The sequence below is a fragment of the Fringilla coelebs genome, assembly GCF_963513975.1.
Source record: "Fringilla coelebs genome assembly, chromosome: 5".
NCBI classification, from domain to species: Eukaryota; Metazoa; Chordata; class Aves; order Passeriformes; family Fringillidae; genus Fringilla; species Fringilla coelebs.
The window spans coordinates 56,761,993-56,787,025 of record NC_140033.1 but is presented as its reverse complement, the minus strand read 5'-3'; the positions used below and the strand labels follow the sequence as shown (position 1 = coordinate 56,787,025).

General features: G+C 42.4%; 2 protein-coding genes across 2 annotated transcripts; one reads left to right on the top strand and one right to left on the bottom strand.

Annotated features, from left to right (window-relative positions):
* Positions 1-1,408: 1,408 nt before the first annotated feature.
* STYK1 (serine/threonine/tyrosine kinase 1) lies at positions 1,409-9,000 on the bottom strand (the record flags this gene model as incomplete). The annotated part of the gene is made up of 10 exons (XM_084206041.1): positions 8,942-9,000; positions 7,559-7,663; positions 6,564-6,707; positions 5,363-5,611; positions 4,940-5,121; positions 3,100-3,183; positions 2,646-2,854; positions 2,398-2,438; positions 2,052-2,148; positions 1,409-1,613 (listed from the first exon to the last, which is right to left on the bottom strand). The coding sequence occupies exons 2-10, from the start codon at positions 7,623-7,625 to the stop codon at positions 1,409-1,411; spliced, it is 1,278 nt and encodes a 425-aa protein (XP_084062167.1). The 5' UTR covers positions 7,626-7,663; positions 8,942-9,000.
* An 11,417-nt stretch (positions 9,001-20,417) lies between these two features.
* SYCE3 (synaptonemal complex central element protein 3) lies at positions 20,418-22,505 on the top strand (the record flags this gene model as incomplete). The annotated part of the gene is made up of 3 exons (XM_084206396.1): positions 20,418-20,473; positions 21,294-21,402; positions 22,336-22,505. The coding sequence occupies exons 1-3, from the start codon at positions 20,441-20,443 to the stop codon at positions 22,503-22,505; spliced, it is 312 nt and encodes a 103-aa protein (XP_084062522.1). The 5' UTR covers positions 20,418-20,440.
* Between the last annotated feature and the right edge of the window lie 2,528 nt (positions 22,506-25,033).

Genomic DNA, 25,033 nt, shown 5'->3' with positions numbered 1-25,033 from the left:
AAGCACTGGAGAAATCCCAGAGAATTATTGAATACCACCCCAGCATGTTCCTCAGGAGATCTCAAATACCCAACAGATGCATTTTCCTGGGACAGAAAAGATAGGGAAAAATTTCCAGAAACATCATGGTGGGTTGACTCTGGCTGAATGGCAGGTACCCATCCAGCCACTCTATAATTTTCTCTTTTTAAGTGGACAGGGGAGAGAAAATATAACAAAACACCCCCAGGTCAAGATAAGGACAGCAAGAGATCATTTACCAATTACTGTTATAGGCAAAACAGACTCAACTTGAGAAAAATTACTTTATTGCTAATCAAATTAGGAAGTATAATGAGAAATAAAACCAAGTCTTGCAGCACCTTCCTCCACCCTTCCCTTCTTCCCAGATTCAGCTTCACTCCCAATTTCTCTACCTCTTCTCATCCAGCAGGGAGAATGGGGGTTACGGTGAGTTCATCTCACATTGTCTCTGCTGCTCCTTCCTCCTCAGGGGGAGGACTCCTCACACACTTTCCCTGCTCCAGTGTGGGGTCCCTCCAAAGGAAAGTAGGTCCTCCAAGAATTTCTCCAACATAAGTTCTTTGCAAGGGTTGTCTTTCATGAAGTGCTACAGCACGAGTCCCTTTCCATGAGGTACCATCCTTCTCCAACGAGGGCTCCTCTCTCCACAGATTCTGCCAGGACAGATTCTGCTCCCTTGGAGTCAGGCTTCCCTTGGAGTCAGAGCCTCCTCCAGACATCCCCCTGTTCTGGTGTGGGCTCCTTCAGGGGCTGCAGGTGGATCTCTGCACCCCCTGCCCTCCAGGGGCTGTAGGGGCTCATTCACCACTTTGTGGGCTGCACCACAGAATCTCAGGGAAATCCCAGCTCTGGAGCAGCTCCTGCTCCTCCTTCTGCCCTGCCCTGGGTGTTTGCAGAGCTGTTCCTCTCACATTCACACTCCTCTCTTTCACCTGCTGTTGTGCAGTATCTTTTACACTTTCTTAAATATGTAATCACAGAGGTGCTACCAGTGTTGCTGAAGGGCTCAGCCTTGATCACCAGCAGGTCCATCATAGAGCTGGGGGAAGCTTCTGGCATCTTCTTACAGAAGTCACCTCTGCAGTCCACCCCATCACCAAAACCTTGCCACAAACCTAACACTCCTTTAACTCAAGTTTCTCATTACATTTTCTACAGCTTCCTAAACACACTTTACTCCCAAATGACCACTGGCAGAACGATACCAACAGGTTGATTTTACAATAACGATAACAGTTTTTTGTGTCTGTATGGAGATTTTATAGATGTCTGAAGAACAAAGGGATCCCTTCCCACGTATGCACCTTGTTCTGAGCTTGCAAAATATTTAGAAAGGGAATACTCTGAGACTTCTTTCTCCTTTACCAAAATATGAAAGGACCCTTCAGAGGATTGTGTATTCCTTCACCAGGCTGTGCACATCAACACCAGCAACATCAGCATAGAGCTCAGGCACCACTGGCTCAGGCACCTGCAGCACTGTGTGCCCACTGCTGGTCTTCATAGCTGTTTTCAGGGAGCACAAGAGCTGTGCTGGAGAAGGCCGGTGAGCTGCACTCCACTGCCAGCAGGACTTCATGATGCAGTACCTGTAAATGATGAAATGATGAAATTATGCCTTCATGCAAAGAAATGTACCTTAGATCTTCCCTTTGGACACTTTGTTCACTTCAGAGAATATCCTATAACTCAGAGGAGAAAAATCATTCCCCAGCAGTGCTGCACCTTCCAAGGAAGCACTGGAGCAGCAAGGGCACTTAAGCAAACAGAAACAAGTGGCATTTTCAAGAGAAGGAAACAGAAACAAGTGTCATTTTCAACAGAAGGACAGAAAGGTTTTGACCAAAGAGGTTTTATGCAGCAGAACTCACTAAGGAGATGTGGTAGACACAAATATCCTCAGCTAACAGATTACTCTCAGTATAGTCTAGACATAGAAATCTTGTGTAAAATCTCATTTTCTATGTCTTATTTCCGTTTAGCTTTGCCAACCTCATGTTCAATTGTCTATAAAGCAAGTGGCTTACATGGCTTGCTGGCAGCTCGAGGGCTGCTTCATAATGTTCTGTTTCTGCAGGTATGATAAGATGTCAGATGGTGGCACCTCAGGATATGGTGGAGCACCTGGAAGAGCAAAAGGAACAATGGTAGAAAACTCTATGGCAGTCGTTGCTGAGAGCAGCTTCTGTGCAAGACTGCCTTCCTTCCCTACCAAAATCTGGGTTTTTTTCCTTACCACAATTCACAGTGACAGAAGGTTTAAAAGGGTGCTTATTTAAATGGCCCAACTTTATATTCTAAAATTTGAGATTTTGGGTCTTGTTAATTTTCTGCTTCCTTACATTTTTTTTTATTAGCATAGCATCTTCTTACCTAATGTAATCATTTCATACAGTAGAATTCCAAAAGACCACCTGCAAGAAAAGAAAACAAAGTGATGTTGTTTGCTGGCTTAAATACATAAAAACTAGGCATGGCCTGCAGACCGGAGAAAGAATGAGCTGTAAAGTGGAGTGTTATGCTGAAACTAGATCTGCCTTCCTGTGAATTTCAGGACATGAAATGATACATAAAGGAGTGAAAGAGACAGATGAACTTCTAGCCCCAAAATGAAGCCATACATGTCTGCCTTGATGGAAGGGGGTTTGCTCAGGAGCCTCTCTGGTGCCTGCCACTTGACGGGCACTTTCCGTGTGACTGAGCTGGCACCATGTGCGTGAGTTTCGTAGGCCAGGCCCAAACCACAGAGCTTGGCAGTGAAGTTGTGATGAAGAAGGACATTCCTGGCAGCAATGTCACCATGGAACAAGTTCTTTTCTTCAAGATAAGCCTGGGAAGTTGAAAAAGAAAGAAAACAGGATGATTTTAAAAGCAAATTTAATTGATACAAATTTTCACTGAGTTTATACTTGTCTTCAACACTGTGGAGTTACATGTGCTCACCGACATAATGGAAGCATATTTTCACAAAGCCTTTATTCTCAGTGCTTAGGCCAAGAATTTTTAAGCCACCACCCAAACTTGTGTTGCAATCAAGCAAGAAGGAAAAAACGCAGCCAACCTGAGAAGACTTACCAGAGCTGCTGCAACCTGCTGTCCAACCTCATATACCTGCCTCTCAGTGAGGTCATAGGGTACACCATCCATTGCCATTACATCCTAGACACAAAATAAGAGACCTTAGTTCAAACAAATGCCACAGCAGTACGATTGTGGGGAATGTTTCCTTCTAATCTATCTAATCTTATGCTCCTCCTTCTCAAAATTGTTCATAAATTGAAATGTAGGAGGACATAGATGGGTGATGCTGAGGGTGTGTTGAGTAAGGCAAGTATATTAGAGACAACTGGTGGGCAAATTGACATGTGGGGAAAAAAATTAATGTTAGACAGAAATTGTCAGAATGACAGTGAAGAATGACAATCCACACAGGGGAATGAAAGATAAATTAGAATGATGAGTAGAAAAGCACATTTCTAATACATGAATTGGGCACCTGGTATGAGACTAACTGTCCATCTCTCCTACCACCCTGCCTGTACCAGTGAGAGATGAGAGAGAGAATAAGGTAAACACACAGTGCTCTTCCTGTGCCATTTTACAGCCCACTTCAAAACTTCTTAGAGGTTTTTTTTTTTTTCTACTTCAAAACTTTCTTAGAGTTTATGGTTTCAACATGTTCAGTCACCTTTGAAATGCTGCCTTCCATAACTGACCTCATATGAACTGTCAGTATCCACAGCAGTCAGCAGCAAGACATTCCATTAGTCAAATCCTCAGATCATGAAGAATCAGCTCCATTTGTTTGTTTTGAACATGACATGTACTAGCTTTATTTCCTACCACCTGGACCTTCTGCTGAACAGGACAGGAAGCAACCCTTCTCTATTTAGAGTTTCAGATGTAGGAGAGTGATGGATTTACACAGTAACAGCAGAGTTTTGTTTCTGTGCCTTTTGTAACAATGAGTCATAGAATCAGAATATGCTGAAGTGGAAGCAACCCACAAGGACCACTGAGTCCAGCTCCTGGCCCTGCACAGGACATCCCAACAACCCCACCCTATCCCTGACAGGGTTGTCCAAACACTCCTGGAGCTCAGACAGCCTTGGAGCTGTGACCATTCCCTGGAGTGGTCACAGCTCTCCAGTTCCCCACCACCATCTGGAGGAAGAATATCTTCCTGCTATCCAATCTAAACCTCCCCTGATATTTAGGCTCTTTTTTAGCTTGAGTTAACATTTTCAATGGACTGAATATTTTCATACTATCAGACCTCATCCCATCAAATTTTACCACTCATCAGCAATGGGCAGGCATGAAGCCATCATTCACATATAAGAAACTTCTTCCTGTGCATTATTTCATTTTTAACTATGCTGAATTTCATCTGTTCTTTTTATTGACAAGTCTCTCAATCTTGGAAGATCCTTCTGCAATTCCTTTGGGTCTGCCCTTGGCTTTACTGGCTGGAATCATCATCAAATATCCTCACGTCACTGTCATCCCATTTTTAGGTTATTAATACATGGAATGAACAGCACCATGTCCTAGATAACTGACCTCCCTTCAGTGTAAGTACCAACCTTTCATTCTTATATTCTATTTCCTGTCTTTTACCAATTAGTTATCATCCCATGACCTTCCCCTGTGTTGTAACTGCTCTGCTTTCTTAAAAGCATTTGGAGTGAGACGTGATTTAAAACTTGAGAAATTCAGGTGGCTGTATGAATTCATTCTAATCCCAGTGCTTGCAATGCCCTTCAATGGTCTGCCAAGTAGGACCTGTGAAGAACTTCTTTGGAGCATGGAAATAGCTTTGATTGATATAGAGGGATGCATGGAGAGATGAAAAAAATAATTTATGACCTAAGGAATTGAAGAAGCTATTCTGTCATCACTTCTTTTGACTCACCTTCCGACATGTCCACAGAAATGTCAGCAGGTCACCAAGAGACACATCTTCCATGATCATATAAAGTGGGAGCTGGTCTACACAACACCCAACCAATTCAACCAGGTTCTCATGATGGCCAAGATTTTGATGGAATTTAATCCTTCCCAAGAAATCCTTTACTTTCTGGGGACTAGCTGGATCTAAGAGAACAAAAGAAAACAAAAACAAAACAACAAATAGAAGCAGCAAAGAACAGGTTGACAGCTAAAACCAACATGGTCAGCAATCTTTAATCCTACCAAGACATTCTTACAAGAACATCTTGGACTTACTCTACAGAACATAGCTTGTTCTTGCCCAGTACTGATGGCAATGCTCTGCCCAGCACCATGTCTGGGACACAGAGACTGTATCAAAGTGGATCCTGACCACAGGCTGTACCTTGCAAGGCTTTCAACACCACAGTCTTAGTCTTCCCAGAGCTCCCAGATTTCAACTGTGCTCTGTAGATGCTCCCATAGGCACCAAGTTTTATCAGCTGCAAGCTGTCTGGTAAGAGTTTCTCTCGTGGTATCTCTAATTCTTTCAGAGTCAAGGATGCAGAATTTAGCAGGCTCTCCACAGATCTCTCACTCAGCTGGATGTAGCGGTTCTCTGTTGAGGAGGGTTCCTGCTGATTCTTTCTTGTCACTGACAAAAGCAAACATATATGATACATAAAAGCAGACAGATGAACTCTTGTAATAGATGACAATGATCATCCTTCCATGCTCTTCAATTTTTGCTCCACAGTGTTTCAGAAATCAGGGCAAAGTAAGGAACTGTTATTGTATCCTACTTATCCTGGCCCTTGAAGAGGACAAAGAATTTATCTCCCATTCTATTTGATGAAAAGACACAACCAGTCTAGAAATTTCTCTCATGTTTAACAACATAACATTTATAGATAAGACACATTTGGACTTCATTCTCACGTGCTCAAGCAATGAACATTTTCTTTTATTACCAGTTCTCAATTATTTCTCTTAATATAGGCTCAAGATCTGTTTCCATTTACATACAAAAATTAGTTCAGAACTATATTTTCATTTTCACACACAGCCACACGTGTACCAACAAACCTTTCCCTACCCCCTCACCAGTTCTACTTCACCCTGTTCTACTACCTACTACCCCCTTGCCCTGTTCTACTTCATGTTGTCTCCATAGGAAAAGGATGACAGCAGCTTGAAATTAAATTTCTTAAATGGCAGTTTGGAAAATGGATAAACTAGGTGTAATCTACACCAAAATTACTATCATTCATAATTACCCCAGTAAAACTCTCCTTGCAGCAGCCTCCAGGAGCTGTTACATAAATACACTTTATAGCTCTTGTGATGTTACCACAGCATGTTAAACAGCCTACATGGCATGATGCTTCAGATCTTCTTAAGTCAATCTATACTATAGCTTCCACTACTGTTGCTGCAAAATTAAGTAAATCAGTGTTCACAATTTTTCTGATGTCTACTGGATTGCTGAATACCACTCAGGATCCTCATAAATGGTTTTGCCTAACAGCTCAAGTGATGGGGAAATGGAACTGGCTTCTGGCTGTGAAACCAATACCCTTTCCTCTGGTTGGAAACCATTTTTTTACCTTGGGTTCTGGCTGGTGCTGATTGCTCCTGCTTTGCTCGCAGGCCGCGGCAGTGGAGCCAGAGGATCACAGTGAGCACAATGACAAAAACTCCCACCAGGAGAACTGGGACAACAATCACTTCCGTTTGATGTTCACGCACAACTGTCAGCAGAGAAAGAAAATGGAAAACCAAGGAATAAGCAGCACACTGGTTCTGTATAACCATGTAGCAACAATCCATTTCAGTAACTTTCAACCCCAAAAGTGTGTGTTCCATCCTCTGGAATAGCTGAACACTGTTAGTGCTGCCACCTTATTTTTCCAAAGGTGCTGAGTACCTAAACTGCATGAAATCACTAAGACTCCCACACCTAAGGTCACTTATTTAGATGCTTTAATGTGCAGGCCAGGAATTGTAGCCATTTGAAGTCACATCCACCAGCGAAACAGAAACAGCACTGGCAGCAGGACAGCAGGGAGATGGGATGGGCTGGATATTGCTACATCATCACGTGCAATTACAGCTCCAGCTCCTTCCAGTAAAATTACACCGAGCATTTTAAAGGAAACTAGGTGTGTCACCTTTGGAATTTGACTGGAAGACATTTCAATTAGCAAGGCTTGTGAAGCCAGCTATCTTTCTCATGTCCTCAGATTTGGAGGTGGTTGAGACCATTTTTTCCATTCCCAAAGATGGCAGAAAGTCATGAAATCAAAATCCCACAAAACTGGTCCTTTGGGAAGCTGCAGGGAATCTTTAATGACTGCTGTACTCCTCATTCAAAGTAGCAATTCTCTTAAATGGCTAAAATTATGTGAGATGAATCCAGCCACAGAGGCTTCATCCCCATAAACATTTCTTCCCTGAAACACAATGCAGGGGAAGCTCCATCAAGTCTTTCTGTGTGGGCTGGGATGCAGTGTAGGAGAAGAAAGGGCTTGGCACACTTTTTAGTGAACCTGGCCTTCTTGCAAGCATGTGAAATCTTATTAAAGGAATGTGTGAATCTTACCACATAGCTTGTCATTGCTATTGCACTCTAGCAGCATCCGTGAGAATCTTTTCACATCCCCTGCCATGTTCAGTTACAAGCAAGCAGGCCTCCAGCCCCCACTTCCTGCACAGACATAAAGAATAATAACAAAGTTTATTGGGAGAAAGGATGTTGATGAAGCAACAAGTGAAGCGAATAGGGAGCTTTCTACCCCTTACAATCAGTGGCTGCATGAAGCAGCAGTGGGATTTGAAGGCTTACAGAATGACACAGGACATCCACTATCATGTCCTATGTATGACCAGAGAGAATTTAGGGTTTAGCTTGTTCTACAGTGCTCCACAAGCAAATAGTCCTAAAAGCTGGCAAAAATCCATAGATATGAACCTAATTATATTTAAAGAATACCCTCCTAGCTGACACATTTTTAAGATGCCAGAATGGCTCAGCATTTTATCTTCTGGTCTATTACAAGTGAACAGATCAGCATCATGCAGAGAAAATGTCATTCTTGACTACAGTCCTTGCCACAACTTCTACTGTTGCTGTACAAACAAGGAGAAAAAGAGCTGTCACTAGAGCTCTGTGGTACCAACTCCCGAGCACTGCCAAGTCTGTAGGTATTCTGAAGCACAACATCTGCAACTCTTCTGCATTTGTAGCTGAAAATCCAGAGCCTGTACAAGCATGCACCTTGTTTAGTCACTGCTTCTTATAAACATTGCCAAAATGTAAGACTTAACAGCTTTGCAAACAGTATTATCTAGAACATTTTATAGGAATTGCGACTTTTATCCTGTAAGCACCTACTGTGTTTTCAGCTATGAATTTTAGGCAATTAACCTCAATGGCAAATATAAGGCATTGATTTTATAGAATTTGGTGATGAAATGTTTAACAGTTTGTTCTCATGCTTAAAATTAATAAGTGAAATTATTCTTTACCAGTTGCACATCAGGGACAGCAGAGAGAGGAAAATGGAATATACCTGTGCTTTAAGGTATCACAAAAAGTCTGTTTCCTTTTTTTATTTAATTTCATTCCTAATGTGCTAGCAGATTTACCTGGTTCCAAGGTTGGCTACACCAGGAATCCAGTCAAAGGAGTAATAACACACCAATAATACTAAGCTTTTCAGGCACACTCTGAAAGTAAGCACACTGAAATAACCCACCTCAGCTGTAACACACACACACACACACACACACACACACACAGGACCACTCTCAGACTTCAGGACCATTAGCCAGCAATCATATTGAATAAGTCAAGAACAGTCCAAGCTCCATCGTAAAACTTGCCAATGGCTTTGTACAGGTGCTTACTAGAAATGCACACTGGCATTTACACACTATGCATGCACAGGCAAACAAAAGCACATATATCCCAATTTGTGCTTACAGAGAGAGCAGCAAAGATCCATGGAAAAAGCTCTGACACAGCAACCATGTCTACACTGGTCCCTGTCTGTAAAAAAAATTCCTCCCTACTCTTTATGCACCTCCCAGCAGTGATGCCAGTGGGTGGCACTCGCTTTTTCCAACCATACTCAGAGCAGAACCATGGGATCCAGGAATAAAAACACTGGCAGTCACTGGCACTTTATTTGCCGTGGCACTCCCATGTGCTGCAGGTGCTTATGGAGGTGTAGGCACTGGAAAAGATTGATTACAGAAGCCCACTTACACTCTATCTCTCTATCCTCTCACAATACTCAGTAAGCAGAAAAAGAAGTTTTGCTCACTGAGGTAATTCTGAAGTGCCTTTCAGTGCAGCTTTTCAGGCCAAGACTAAATAAATTCCTGTACTAGGCTGTTTCTGCAGCTTACTTGTTTAACAGTAACATCATTGCAGTTCTTATATTCCTATCCTCACAAGGAGAACGGTAACTCAGAAATCCACAGAACTCACATTATACATTTAATATTTTTTCCAATGGGAGATACATGAAAGTTATGTGCAACTAACGTGTTCATGTGCATACTAAAACACAGAGCAGGACTACTGGCAGTGCTCAACTACTTATTTTATTAAATGAAGACATTTTTCCAGTACCAAGACAGGATAAAGGAAACAAAAATATCTTAAAAGGATCAAAACCTGTACTTCACTGGCATTCTGATTTTCCTTGCCTGTGGGTTAACACTGTACCAAGATCTGTGCTGTCTAGATCATGTGCACATATACACTGTTCTTGACTCCAATTTAGAATTTGCATTAGAGAATTTGTGCAGTTTTAGCTAAATGTCAGCTTGTTTATTCCACTGGATTTTTAATATTCTTTTACACAGACTGAATTCCACTCACTAGAATTCATAGAATCATAAAGATTGGAGAAGATCATTAAAAACTCAAATCAGTCAGCCCAGCACCACCACCATGTTCACCACTAAACCATGCCCTCATGTGCCACATCCACAAGCTTTTTGTACATTTCCAGGCATGGTGACTCCACCAACTTCACTGGGCAGCCTATCCCAATGTTTAATGACTCTAAGTAAATAAATTTTTCCTGATCTAATGTAAACATCCCCTGACACAACTTGAGGCTGTTTCCTTTTGTCCTGTCCCTTGTTCCCTGGGAGCAGAGCCTGACCCCCCCAGCTGTCCCTCCTGTCAGGGAGTTGTGCAGAGCCAGAAGGTTCCCCCTGAGCCTCCTTTTCTCCAGGCTGAGCCCCCCCAGCTCCCTCAGCCCCTCCTGCTGCTCCAGCCCCTTCCCCAGCTCCGTTCCCTTCTCTGGACACGCTCCAGCCCCTCCGTGCCTTTCTTGTCCTGAGGTTCCCAGCAGTGCCCCAGGATCTGAGGTGTGGCCCCAGCAGTGCCAGCCCAGGGGACAGTCACTGCCCTGGCCCTGCTGCCACCCCATGGCTGGCACAGCCCAGGTGCCATTGGCCTCCTGCCCCCTGGGCACACCTGGGCTCCCGTCCAGCCGCTGTCCCCAGCACCCCCAGGCCTTTCCCAGCTTCCCAGCCCCTCTGCCCCAGCCTGCAGCTGCAGGGGGCTGGTGTGACCCAAGGGCAGGACCCACAAGCTGGCCTTGTTGAATCCCACACGAGTGGCCTGGGCCCATGGATCCAGCCTGTCCAGATCCTTCTGCAGAGATTTCTGACACTTCTGAACCCAAATCCTGATGTCAAAGCTAAATACACAATGAAGACCACAGTACCTAAAAATAGCAGAAGCAGCTGCTCTTAGACAATGGAAAATACAAGGCAAAACCTTAGCAGAAGTTAAACTACAGTCACCTGCACTTGCAAACTGCTTGTAGCAGACTACTTGGTGTACTACACGTGGCACAGCAGTTCCACAGCCTGGCAGCAGCGACAGGTTAATTAGCCCCCATCCTACACCAACACTGCTCCTCTGTGCACATTTGCCAACAGGATGAACACTTGGGGACAGGTGACATTTTGTTTCCAGCCACGTTTGCTTGCCAAGCTGTTTTGCTGCCCTGGCAATTTAGGGAAAGCACAGAGGGCAACACAGGGACAGGAATGAGCAACAAGAAGGTGGCAGCTGTGGGAACTGCTTAAACCAGTTCAGGAAACCCAAATACTGAATGTGAATGTAGCTGACCTGAATTAAGTGGTCACCAATGCCAAAAGAAGGGATTATCTCCTGTCTTTGCTGTCTTCTCACTGCTTGTTTTGCTCTCAGTTGTGCAATTGATCACACGGTAAATTGATTCAAACCACTAACCTAGCAGGAAAAATCCACTGCTCTTTTGCCATGGTGATTTCCTGCCATTTTAGTGGCTGGTATTAGTCAGGGGTGAACGGCTAATTCAAAAGCTGCAGTGTGAAACCACTCCCTATGTCAGCACAGATCCACAAGCACTGTGTGCCAGAAGACTTACCATGATTTTTCCAGTCCCTTGTCATTCATTCTCAGATGGATACTGTCCCCTTAGCAATAGCAGAAGCATTCACACAAATGTAAAGCCCTAAAATAATCAATCCTCTCTGACATTTTATGGCCTTGAAGTTCTCATTAAGTTCAATTATGTTATTTAAAGTGCCAGGATTAAGACTTAAGAAGCTGACTGACAAACTTTGAGGTGAAGACTGAAAAGAAATATCAAGACTTAAGACACCCATGGAATATATGGGAACAGACAGCTTGAATACTACCCACACAGAAGCTGCCTGCTGCTTGCTCCTGCCACGTTCAGGAGAGTAAGTTGTCCATATTAACAGCAAATATACAGTTTTGCCCCTGAATATGTCTAATTTGTAAGCTATGAGCAGTTCCCATCATCAGTGCAAACATGTAAATCCTTTTGTAATGATTAGCTAAAGGTCTAAAGAAACAGCTGATTAATTAAATAGGACAAAAATAAAGACTAAGATTCATCTAGATCTTCATTAGACCCTTTAAAAAATGCTATGAGCTGACATGGACTTAATGCAGTTATTTCTCCAGATATCCTGTCCCATGTTAACTGCACACCACTTTATTACAAAAATATTCTTATACTTGTTTTTCATGCACCAATTGGGAGGACCAGCTGTAATGTGACTACAGGCACATAAAGAACAGCTGAGTAATTCAGCAACTTCAGTCCAGCACACTTCCTGACTGATAGAAGACAAAACCTTAAACATTATGTCTTCTACTCAATTTCTTGCAGTAGCAAAACCTTGCTCTCCAGCTTTTCCTATTACTATTTCACTGCTGCTTTTATTATTTCCCTCCTCTTTTATCTGACCTTTGAACATGGTCAACAGTCAAGGCTTTGGCAGCTGCTCTGCACAAGCGCACTGCGCTGGCTGTGCAGCAGGAAGGGAGAGGAGCTACCAGGGAGTTGCAGGAACCAAACCAGCAGGAAACCACAGGTGTGGGCAGTTGTGGACATTGAATGTCAGAGAAGAGAGAGGAATAAAGCACCATTGTAAAGCAAACAGTTCCCCTGCCATGTCCACTGTTTACTAAAAGCAGCATCCAAAACAAATAAAAAATGAGCCTGACAGGTTTCAGCCATCCATTTGTTAGACTGCATATTCTGTCTCTTCTGCCAGCAGAAGACCTTAGAGACTATTTCCAACAGCCTGGCAGACCATGTCATTTTTGCAAGGTTTCCCTGGCCTATGGAGTCACCTCATCTCTCACTGCAAGGCACCTGTGGGTTACCAAGCAGCATCTTTGCCTGTGCTGAATGGGAAATTCTGACCAGCCACATCAGAGTCCCTTCTGGCCTTGTGAACAAGGACTAAAAATAATATCCTGTGGCTTGCTGTAGCGCTGTCTCAGCTATAAAGATTCAGTATTATAACTCACTTTTGGAACAGCTGGTAGCTGTTACACCCTGTAAGAAAACAAAGTGTTTCAAAAATCAGATACAGAAACACAAGATTTTCTTTTGGTCCAAAATTAGAAGCAATACTTAAATATCAAACTTAGGCTAGCTGCTACAGAAGCATATTAAAGGAGTGGAAGAAAATTGGGCTGACCACTTTTGAAGAGCTAGACCATAGAGAAAACAGCAAATAATGAGGCCCATGCTGCTATTTGAGCAGGTGGTTACTTAGAGGAAACTTGGCTCTTTTTCAATATAGCAGAAAAAACAGGCAAACTTAACAGTCACCACTGCACTGAGAAATGAGTCAGGAGAACTCATTGCTGCTGTGCTTTTATGCTAAAAATGTTAGCTCTAACTGGCACCATTTCAGTGGAGATATGCAAGTTTTTACGGTGCTAGGTTTTGCTTAGATCATCTAAAGAAATTAATTTATTTGTGCTGCATAAGGAAATCTAAGTACAGAAGTGTGAAATGGTACAGAACCTGAATGAGGATTAAGACAAAGATATTTTTTCTAATGCAGACATAGACTACAATAGTTTCTGGAAAATTAACATATGTCTTGAACATTCCCAATGACTTAAGGCCACCCAAAGTAATTCCTCACAGATAATCCGAAGAAGGACTTAAAATAATATAAAACCCCAAGGAATAATTAAGATGAAGCCCTTAATGAGCAGGCTATTAAAAGTCTAGAGGCCAAACTTTCAACAGTACACTATCACCTATGGCTTCCTTTTATGAAAGCAAAATCATATACTACCTTTGAAAATGTCTCCCTGCTAACTGAGCTCTGATTTTGCTGGTAGCTGCCTGTATTAAACCTGTACCAAACCCCAGCACAAATACAGAAATTCTGAAAAACTGTGACAGCAAAAGCTAAGACAGAACATGAGAAGAATGAAGAATTGTTGTTTCAAAGGACAACGCATACGTATAGCTCTTGTTGTGAAAAATCTACTGTGTGATAAAAACACTGTATGATATCACATTGCTGCTTAATGGTTTCAGAAATCCAACATAAATCTGCTTTCAAAAATTCACAGCCACCTGAAGCTGTGTAGACAACTTTAGTTTTAGTTTCCCAAGTTCTGGATGTTTCTTGGTGGACTTAACACAGATTTTGTTTGTAATTTAATCAGTAGCTCATGCACACACACAGGTAAACACATGAACATCTAGATATCTGCACCACTTTAGGTTAGAGATCACTGCATTACAATCAAGTAACAGTGATTGGAGTAAAATGGTAATTAGTTCTGAATTCAACCCTAGGCTTGGATTACTTAACTAAAGACTGGACATATTTATACATACATGCATAGCATCACTCTGTTTCAGTGAATTGAGGCTAATTTTATACAAAATTTAATTACTTTGTTAATTTCTTCCTCTTTAAAAAATGCCTGTGAGCTATTTCATTCAAATCAGACAGTGTGTAGAGGACATCCTTCTTTTTAATTTTTCCTCAAACCCCAACACCATTATGATCACAGAAATGTCTGTAAGTAGCTTCACTACCAGCAGTAAGCACATGCACACACACACACACAGACATACAGCCTTTACAGTACAGCCACCTTCTAATTCAGGTTACATTTATGTTAATAAAAGTCTTTTAAGAAATAAATATGCATGGGCTGATCTTCCAGAAGTGCTTTCTCTCACTTACCTGAATTACACCACTTCCCTTACCCTGCGGTTGTCTTTTCCTGAAGCTCTCCTGCTGCCGGTTCCCAGTTTGTGAGGCCACTCCCAGTAACTCTGATGATTACCTTGGTAGGGTTGCAATTCTTATGATTAAGTTCCTCCTCTGATTTTTCTACTTCAGTCCCGCCCAGCTTCGGCTCTTTGCTGCTCTAGGTCGCCTCAGCTGTCTCCCCGGGGATGTCCAACACACAGCTGACAGGAAGGCACACACTTGCAGAACAGGTCTGCCTGGCTTCCACACACCAGCTGCTCATGGGCTGACTACAGAGACAGGCACAGCAAAGAGCCCTCGGGCAGGCACCTGCAGTGGGGTTTGAAAGGCACACCAACACAGATCAAGAGGGACAGGTTATGTAATAAACAGAACTCATGCACTTCTGGCTTCAGATTCACGTTTAAAAAGAATGGGCTCTTGGAACAGAAAATGTGTACAAAACCCCTAGGACTGCAGAGGCTGAAAAAGCATTCCATCGGGAACACAGTCTGCAAATGAAGAAAGAGACAAAAGACTAATGATATCAAAACATGCTACAGCAGACAGCAGAAACACAGGGGTTTTCACATTCTGCCTTGCCCCTTGGTATCCCTCCTGCTCGGGCTGTCCATGCATTCTGCCAGAAGTTAGGAAAGTTTGGCTTTCCCCTGCCCTTTCTTCACACCACTCTGAGCTCCCCAAACACACCAGGCAATATTCCTGAACTTCCCTGTGACCTTTTCCTGCCATGATGCCCTGGGGGTCTCCACTGGTATCCACTGTGCTCCACTGGTATCCTCAGCAGCTGTGGAGTCTAATCTTCATCACACCTCTGCATTTTAGTTCTGGGGACTTTCTTCCCAACCAATCCATATATACAAGCCCCAGCTGTTGGTCTGCCCTCCCCTATCACTGATAAATCTTGTGTTAAGAGTTTCAGATTCCTGAGTCCTGCTTATGTGAGTCTACACAAGATTATTTGCTTGCCTACTTCATAGGAGTGAGAGACAGTTGCATTGCAAGAGTAAACAACATGAGACCTAGTTCTTGTTGAGAGATGTGAAAAATGCCAATCACTTGTTTTTAAAATTTTAAAAGTTTAATAGTAATAAAATGGTTATAAATATAGTAATACAATTAGAGTAATAATAATTTGGACAATTTGAATCAGGACAACATGAGACAATAGAAACAAAGAGTTACGGATGTCCGGCTACCTTTTCTGGGCAGCATAAGCCCAAAAAGGGACACCTGTTAACAGAAGATTAACCCTTAAAAACAATAGCCTGTTGCATATTCATACATCTCATACATGATGCATAAATTCCATTCAAATACAGGATTGTGTCTGGTCATCGTCAATTTCTTCCTCATAATCCTTACGGCCTCATCCTGCCCAAGCGAGGTGGGAAGAAGTTTGTTTCTCCTGATAATGGAGCAATAAATCCTCTTTCTCTGAAAGATTTAGGTGACCTGTGACTGCTGTCTCAGTGTGAGTCCTTGCTTTAGAAAAAAGTATCCTACATAGCATAGTTTCTATTTTAACATTTTGTTATAACCTAAAACTATATTTAACACACTACTTAAGAGAATTAATACAGCATTACTTTCTAACACAACACATATAATATTCATTTTAATATTTGCAAAAAGACTCATAAAATACGCTTTTTTCACAAGAGACAAACTTCATTTCACACTCAGCAACTCAGTGCAGGTGGCTTGGGGAAGATACAGCTGATAATGTGATCTCTGCCAACTGTTTTGGCCAAACTCATCTACTCCTATTAACATTTTGTTGCTGCATATAATTGTGTTGTTCTGGGGAAAATTTTAGTTGTGGCACAATTGGTATCTTTAGGTATCAAAAGACAATAGTGAATTTAAAAGAGACTTCTCCTTAGCATTATTCTTCCAGCTGTCATTACTCATGTGTGCAAAATAGTGAAAAGCAGGAGTGATTTCTTCATTGCTTGATCTCTCTACAGACATTGGCAGGAGTGGGAAAAGTAGTATCAGCAAAATAGTCCTGTGATATTGATTTTTATCCCCTGAGAAACCAGGAGAGACATCTTCTAGACTGAAAATTTTCTTGAAATAGAAAGATCACTACAGCTGCAGAATGTAGGCTTAGACTCTGATTTCAGCTTTCCTCTCATTCTGGTACTAATTTGCATTGATTCTCTGCAGTGTTTTCTCCATGAAGGAGCAGGGGATCTGTCTTATACCTCATTAAATACCTCCATTAAATAGTAGGTAAAATGCAAATAACAGTTCCTCATTTAAATTAGTTCCCTACTGAAATGAGTTACATTCCACAGGCACCCTCCTCAAGGGCACCTGGAGGAAAATCCATTCAGATTCCTGTTTAAAAATATGACAACTAAAAATCTTCCTCCTTTCAGTTTCTACACCTCCCTACTGTGGAAGGGAATGTGAAAGGTAAAGGGTTAAATATTCAGGGTAAGCATATGCAAAAGCAGCAATGGCTGCAGCTTTTAATTTCCCCCACCAGTGTCTCTGTTGTGCTCCCAGTCTGACTGGTTGGATAAGATATATTAATGGTTCAGAGTTCAGGCTTCAGCCTATATAATCCTCTTCATTCATCAACAAGCCTTTCCCCCTGCTTAGTGACGTGACAGAAGTAATTTATTGTCCTGTGAAAAACAGACTTTTCCTGCTATGTCTTGTATTGTATGTGCATCCACAAAGAAAACATTGCCTGTTTAACATCCTCTATCCTTCTCTGTTTTTTCTTTATGATTAACCACACTGAAAGGCAGCAGACTGGCAGTTTTATTAACCTAACTATGTTCTTTATCTCCAAGACAGCCAGAGCACACGTAGAAACCATCCTAACCACACACAGCTGCTGTACCATAGCCTCAAGATGGGTTCTGGGACTAAGTAGTGAACTTCTTGAGTTATTTCACCTTCTAATATAAGGCACACTTAAAACTGTGGCTTATAGCTGATAGACTGTGACTGATCTTTTGGTCAACGTAAGCCCACAGAGATGTAGAAACTCAGAAGATAAGGGGCTAATGTGTAAGTCTCGAGCAGCAACAGCCAGGCAGCTGCAGAGCCAACCAAGGATTGTTGGCAACAACACACTGTGAGAAAGAACAAGATGTGGCTGGGGAAAGGGCCATGCAGAGGAAGGGCAGCGCTTTTCTGGGATACACACCCTAGATGTAGTTTTTGCAGATATGCACAACATGGCACAGCACAGGAATGATCTTAAAGCTAAAGAAATCCTCCCATCGTTATCCCAAGTGTCTGCTCTGCCTCATGAGCTTTGCCTCTCAAAGTAGCAAGTTTTCTTAATCAAGAAAAATTACAAGCCTGTTTTTTTTAATGGCAATTCTGTTGTGATTTTCAATTCAGCCCTGCAGTATTTATTTGAAATTTCCAGAGGTTGCACGATATGAAAAGAAATGCAGTAGAAAACTGAAATGACCTTATGATTGGGCATCAATCTTCATCAGCCAGCTGAAGGTCCGGTAATTTTCTAGCACTTCTTTTATTCAGGGATTTTACTCAGCTGCTTTTGAACCCCTGCAAAACTTTAGCAACACAATGCTCTGTGATAAAGTTGCATTCATGCAACTTAGGTGAATAAATACTTGATTTTATTTTGAAGATAGAGTCTCATCTTCAAACTAGCTGCTCAGCTGGCAGTGAAATGAATGGTGATTGCAAGAGATGAGCAGGTCTGCATAATGAGAATACTAATATACCAAATAATTTAAAAACAGGACTAAGTTTGTGTTTGTGAGGATGAAAAGGATAACAAGAGACAGCCCAAACCATTCAAGGTTTGGATATTGATCTGGAATGGGACATGACTTGGACCACGGACAATTCAGAAATGGACTCTGCTATAAACCAGATAATTCCTATCTATTAACTCTTGACAAACCTTGAGCCTTGCTGTTTCTCCAGAAAAGTTCTAACCTGATTTTGCCTAGTCCTGCAAACACCTTCTCCAGCTTTTTTTGTTTTAATGATGCAAAGGTCATAGAATCACAGAACAGTATGGAAGGGACCTTCATAGACCGTGCAGTTCCAATCCCCCTTCCGTAGGCAGAGGCACTTTCCACTAGTCCATACAGCCTGACCCTGAACAGTTCCAGGGATGGGCATCCACAACTTTCTCAAGACAAGCTGTTCCAACTTCTCACCACCCTCTCTGGCAAGTATTTTTTCCTTATATCCAATATAAACCTACTCTCCTTAGCCGTGAACCTGCTGCCCGTTGTGCTGCCATTGCCGGCCCTGGTCGGACGTCTCCTCCATTCCGCAGGCAGGGAGAGACTCCCTGAGGAAAGCAGCAGAGCTCCACCCAGCTTTGAACTCGGGGGTTAAGATGTACCTTCTGTGTTACTGTCAGGAAAGCCCCTGAAACCCCCGCAGGCCACCTGGCGCGGCCGCTGCCGCCACCAGTGCAGCTCCTGCGGCTCGGCGGTGCGGGCAGGGCCGGCAGAGGAGGGCGGCCCGCGCTGCACGGGGGCTGCGGGCGCGGAGGGGGGCACCTCCCCGGCTCCGGGGCTGCCCAGCACGCCCGGCCCGGTCCTGTTTAACATCCTCTGTCCTTCTCTGCTTTTTCTTTATGGTTAAGCACATTGAAAGGCAGCAGACTGGCAGTTTTATTAACATAACCATCCTCTATCTGCAGGACAGCTGCAGCACACGTAGAAAGCACCCAAACCATACACACGGCTCGGTTTGATGGATGGGCGGAGCCCAATAAGATGATCTTTTATAAGTCCAAGCGCCGAGTCCTGCATTTTGGCCACAGTAACCCCCTGCAACGCTATAGGCTGGGGACAGTGTGGGTGGACAGTGCCCAGGCAGAAAGGGACCTGGGGGTACTGTTCAATAGCCGGCTGAACATGAACCAGCAGTGTGCCCTGGTGGCCAAGAAGGCCAGTGGCATCCTGGCCTGTATCAGGAATAGTGTGGCCAGCAGGAGCAGGGAGGTCATTCTTCCCCTGTACTCGGCACAGGTGAGGCCACACCTTGAGTGCTGTGCCCAGTTCTGGTCCCTCAGTTCAGGAAGGACGTTGAGACCCTTGAGCGCGTTCAGAGGAGGCAACGAGGCTGGAGAGGGGCTTGGAACACAAACCCAGTGGGGAATGACTGAGGCAGCTGGGGGTGTTTAGCCTGGAGAAAAGGAGACTCAGGGGTGGCCTTGTCACTCTCTACAGCTGAGAGGTGTACTCTCTACCTGAAGGTGGGTGTAGTCAGGAGGGGTTGGTCTCTTTCTCCAGGCAGCAACTGACAGAACCAGAGGACACAGTCTTAGGCTGTGCCAAGGGAAATATAGGTTGGATATTAGGAGAAAAGTTCCTTATGGAATTGTCTGCCCAGGGTGGTGGAGTCACCATTCATGGATGAGTTTTAAAAAGACTGGATGCGGCACTCGGTGTCATGGTTTACTTGAGGTGTTATGGGTATGGGTTGGACTCGATGATCTTGAAGGTCTCTTCCAACCTAGTGATTCTGTGATTCTGTCTGCCATGCCGCACAGAGCCGGCCGCGGCGGCGCTGGAAGCGAGGGGCCGGCGGGACACGGAGCCGGGACACGGTGCCACAGCCACAGCCACAGCCCAGCGCCGCGGAGCGCCAACCGCGCCGCTTCCCCGGCCGCCGAGCTCTCCCAAGCGATTGTGTTCGTGAAACACAGAATCAACCGAGCTCGCGAGCCCGGGCAATGCGCGGGCGGGAGGGGCGGCGCGGCGGCCGGGCGCTGTTTGGTGTCCCGTTACCGCCCGCCCTGGCCCTGAGGGCGGCCGGCGGCGCGGCCCCGGCGCCCCGGGGGACGCGGCCGTGGCGGCGGCCGAAAGGTGCCCGTGGTGTGGGACAGCACCGGGGCGAGGGGGATGCCCGCTTAACCTCAGTTTTACCTCGCTGTATGAAGAGACACTTGGAACACCTAGCGTCCGAGGTTTGGCGCCGGTTTAAAATGCTGTAAAGCCATTGCAAACCGCCGGTCGCGTTCCTTCCGCAGATATCGGCAATAAAGCCCAGAAAACAGATACCCACTAGCATAAGATAAAAACTCTGCTGTATGATGTATAAAGTCACTACACTGAAGCTCTTCCGTCTCTTTCTTCGCAGTTCCGTCCCATCCATTGATGGTTTTCAGAAAAGGAAATTAAAGGCAATACTTTGTGTCACATTTTCAGTGAACACTAAGGTTCTAAAACTCTATTTTTGCCTCAAGCATTTTTGCATCCTAGAATTTCATTTCCTTCAACTAAGCAGAGGTTAGGGAATCATAATCATTTGTCTCCCTCCATGGTGACAGAACTTCGTGTTTGTACTTAACCTGGCTGGAGCCTGCAATTGTGAAATAAATGCTGGTTACAAATGGGGATTTTACACCTAACTTCGAAAATAAGGAGTTGTCCTGGGTCACAGTATTTGGGAGAGAAGCTGGAAGACAACTGTAACAGGGTAATGAAGTTTGCTAGTGAAGGGTTTGACACAATGGTCTTCTATTACTGATACCAAAAATCTTTATTTTTGCACAAGCACGGCATATTTTAGCTAATTCTTTCTACTAATTTCAAAATGAGTCACAAGTAATATGCAGCATACAGATTACCAGTAACCTTAAAGTCAGATTCTTACTGAATTCAGATGTAAATCTAAAAAGTAAATGCTTTTATTTTATTTTTTATTGCAATGTTACTTTGTTTCAACTATGAAAATCAACTCACTTTAGAGTAAAATAAAGTAGGAAATTCCTGGTTTCCTTATAGATGGCTGAATCAGAATCTCAGGAAGGAAACTATTATAACAGGGGAAAGATGATGGAGAGCTTTAAAACAGACATGGAGGAACTTCTGGAGGAAATGGAAAAACTAACAGGTACAGGTCTTTATTAGGTATGAAATGTATTTTTGTACTAAAGACACTGAAGATTTATTTTAACAGTTATTCTGTAAACTTCTGTGTGATAGAAATGTAATTAAAACAATCACCATCAACTAATGCCCTCATACTTAATTGTGAAAAAGCATACAAATAATTTAGGTGGTTCAGACGGCTCAGAATTAAAAATCAATAGGTGATGATGCATGCTTAGTTCAGTGTTGATTAGAAACAGAAATATTACTCAGGTGTTTAATGTACAATTATTAAAATATAGTCTATGAAATGAGACTTAATTCTAAAAAATGGATACATATCACCTCTCAGGTCAGTGTACTACAGTGAATTCTTGGTAAAATAAAAGGGAAAGTATGTAAGCGTACATTAGTACATAAATGCTAAAACTATTTGCTCAGCTTTATCAGATACTCATTGTTTCAAAATCAATTCCATTATTTAAGGTACTGATTATTTCAAGATCAATTTCATTACTTAAGTTGTCCTTAAAATATTTCCTCTCTGTTGCAATCTCCTTGATCTTATTCTTCCTCACCTAACACAAGCTGTAACCAGTCTGGAGGGAGGATTCCTTATAAATATTCATATATTTTAAAACACTCTCTTGACCCTTTCTATTTGATTACCTGTTCTGTTGTCATTTTTAGGTGAAGTGTCCATCCTTGTTCCATAAATTACATCAGTGTACTTTCATTATGAACTATTTTGAGACATTTATAAAGAAGTAATACTGAATAGTCTATTTAATCCAGTATTACTGTAGGCAGCTTCCATTTTATTTTCCAGCCTTTTCTGAGATCTGAACTGATAAATAATTCATTTTATTAATTGAATTTGCTTATCGAATTTATTTATTGAATCAGTCATTGCTTTTTCCTGGCCTGAAAATAGTAATACCTGTTTTGCTTGCAGTGTGTGCAGCCTGGATGGCCTACGACTGTGTGGCCATCCAGACCAACCCAGACTGGTCCAACGCCATGCAGCACTTGGAAGATGTCTTCCTGATGTGCAAAGAGCAGATGGAGAAGAAATGGCAAGAGGTGCTACTGGAATCTAGAGGTGAAGGGCAAAAAAAGGAATAAATTGAACTTGGTCATGCTGCCAAAATGACATTCCTTGGAAAATCACTTAGGTCCTTTTTTCTCCCAGCTGTGGAGGTTTCACAGGCACTATGGGAAACGGGCTTTCCTCTTGCTAAGAATGACTTATTTGTGAATGTCTGTGGAATTATTTTAATGAGATTACACATATAGCTTCATATAGTTGAGGGTAAAGGGCAGCAATGTGTGTGTTTGCATGATGCCCATCAGTAATCCCTGTAGAGTTTGCACACACAGTTGACACACCCTCTGACCTTTTGCCTGGAAGATCATACTCCACAGTCAGCATAACTGGAATTCTTAGAAACCTGAACAAACTGGGGGGATGGGGAGCAGGGATGCTGTAGAAGACCAGCCTAGTGGCATTGCACTAGCCCCTGCCTTTCAAAGAAAACTGAAGAATTGCTTATTTTCCCAAATGAAACACAGGTTAAATTCTAGATCTGCAGATAGATTTAGATGGTTTTATTTAGTATTATCATCTAGGTGTTCAATTACATAGTTTTGTTATTTAGATAGATCATCTATAGTTGTTGCATCCTCTTCCATTAGATTTTTAACCATTTCTTTGAACTAATTTCCCCAGAAAGACTGTTCCTCTGAAGATAGCATGACAATTTTTTTTTTACCATTATAGACTGTAGTGAGTGTGGTGGCATTGCTACAGAAACGAAACTAACAATATTTTAAAACATGCTTCTTTCCATACGTTCTTACTGTGAAGTATTAGAAAAGGACAAAAAAATTTCTTCTTTAGTCGGGATGTGGATTAAGAGCAGCACCTCATGGTTTGTGGTTTTACATAAATGAGTAATTTATCAGAGATGGAATTCAGTGCAATAAGTTTTAAGAATTTTCCCTTTTATTAAAATCAGTCTTTTAACTAGAAAGTAACCACCATGCAGCAAGTGAGAGCACCTCCATCTCCTCCGAAAAGGTAATGATTTAAATCACATCTAAATAATGCCTGAAAGTTTGCCAATGTTTAGGCTGTGTATTTCTTTGAGATTGGTTGAGCTAAATTCAGAAAAAATGTTTCTCCACTGAAGTAAAAAATATGTAGGCAATTTAACTTTGGGTGTTTGTTTGGTTTTTTTTTTAATACCAAGTATTGCTAGAGATACAAATGGTAAGAACAAACTTTGAACTCTACATTTGACTTTCCCGTGGGTAGGTCTTCACTTCTCCCCAGGATTGTCTTTGCAGTTATGTGATGATTATGAGAGGAAAGTTAGGGATAGGCAGCAGTGCTTATTCCTAGAAAAACTATACAGCAAGGTATTTATATTTTTACTTTGCTGTTTTTAGCCTTTATTTATTTACTGGGTTATTACTCACCATCTACCCTATTTCAACCCCCCTCGAGCCTGCAGCAGAACCCAGATAGCCCACATTGCAACACCTTTATTTCCTGTCACAGGAGTGTGTCCATGAATTTCCAGAAAATAAGTGGAGTAACAGCCCCATCTAGTGCTCACATAACTGTACCAGTAAACTAGATTGCTGACATCTCTTAACTGCCCAGCACCCATTTTCTGTGATGAGAAGTGTCAGCAGTTGTGTGGGGTGTAACACTGCAATGCTTTAACATCCATGGCACAGCAAAATTTACTGATCTCAGTTATGCACTGCACCTGTTGGCAGGTCAAGAGGCTGATGCCCAGGAGTAACCTATCCAAGAGCCATCAAGTGGAGCCATAAATACTCTCAATACTCTGTTTTAGAGTTTCCATTAATGGTTTCTTACCAAGAAACAGATGAGACTTATACAAAGCTGCCTGTATAATTCTGATGGAAATTCTTCTGGTTGAAACTGTGCCCTTCTTTCCAGTGTAAAACAACTGAAAGGGGGCTGAAATGAGAAAATTTCTCACTCAGGCATCTCGACCTAGTCAGAACATGTCCTAGAGCTCTGTTTAGAACATTTATTTCATTTACTACTACTGCCTTCCAGTTCTGTATTATAGCCCAAATTACCTCAGAAAAACTCAAGAATCTATATGAGCTGTTTTACCTTTTAGCATACTTTCAAAATTTCAATCCAGATTCTTGCAGCAATTTTTTCCTGAAACTGAATCTGTAACAGATTATATATAAATACTATATAAATATACAGATAAAATTATATGTAAATATATCTATTTACACATACTATTAAAATAATGATCTTTTTTTCTGAACAAGAACTGTATCACATAGGTACTACTGGTATGAAAATGACAGTGTATAATAGATTAATTCTAAGGACCTTTGTAGTCCTACTGAAGTCACCATTTACAAGTCAAAACTTACAGCCAAACATTGAAGAATAATGTATTTTGACAGTAGTCAGAAAATATAATGAAGCTCTGAGTCTTTTCTATCACATTTTAAAACCTTAAGATATTAATTACTCATCTCAGCTGGTGGTACTAAGTCATCAAGATCTATTTTCTGCTCAGCGCATCATCGTCCTGCTCTAGGACTCAAAATTCAATCACAGCAGCCTTGCTCCGTTATTGCAAACAGCA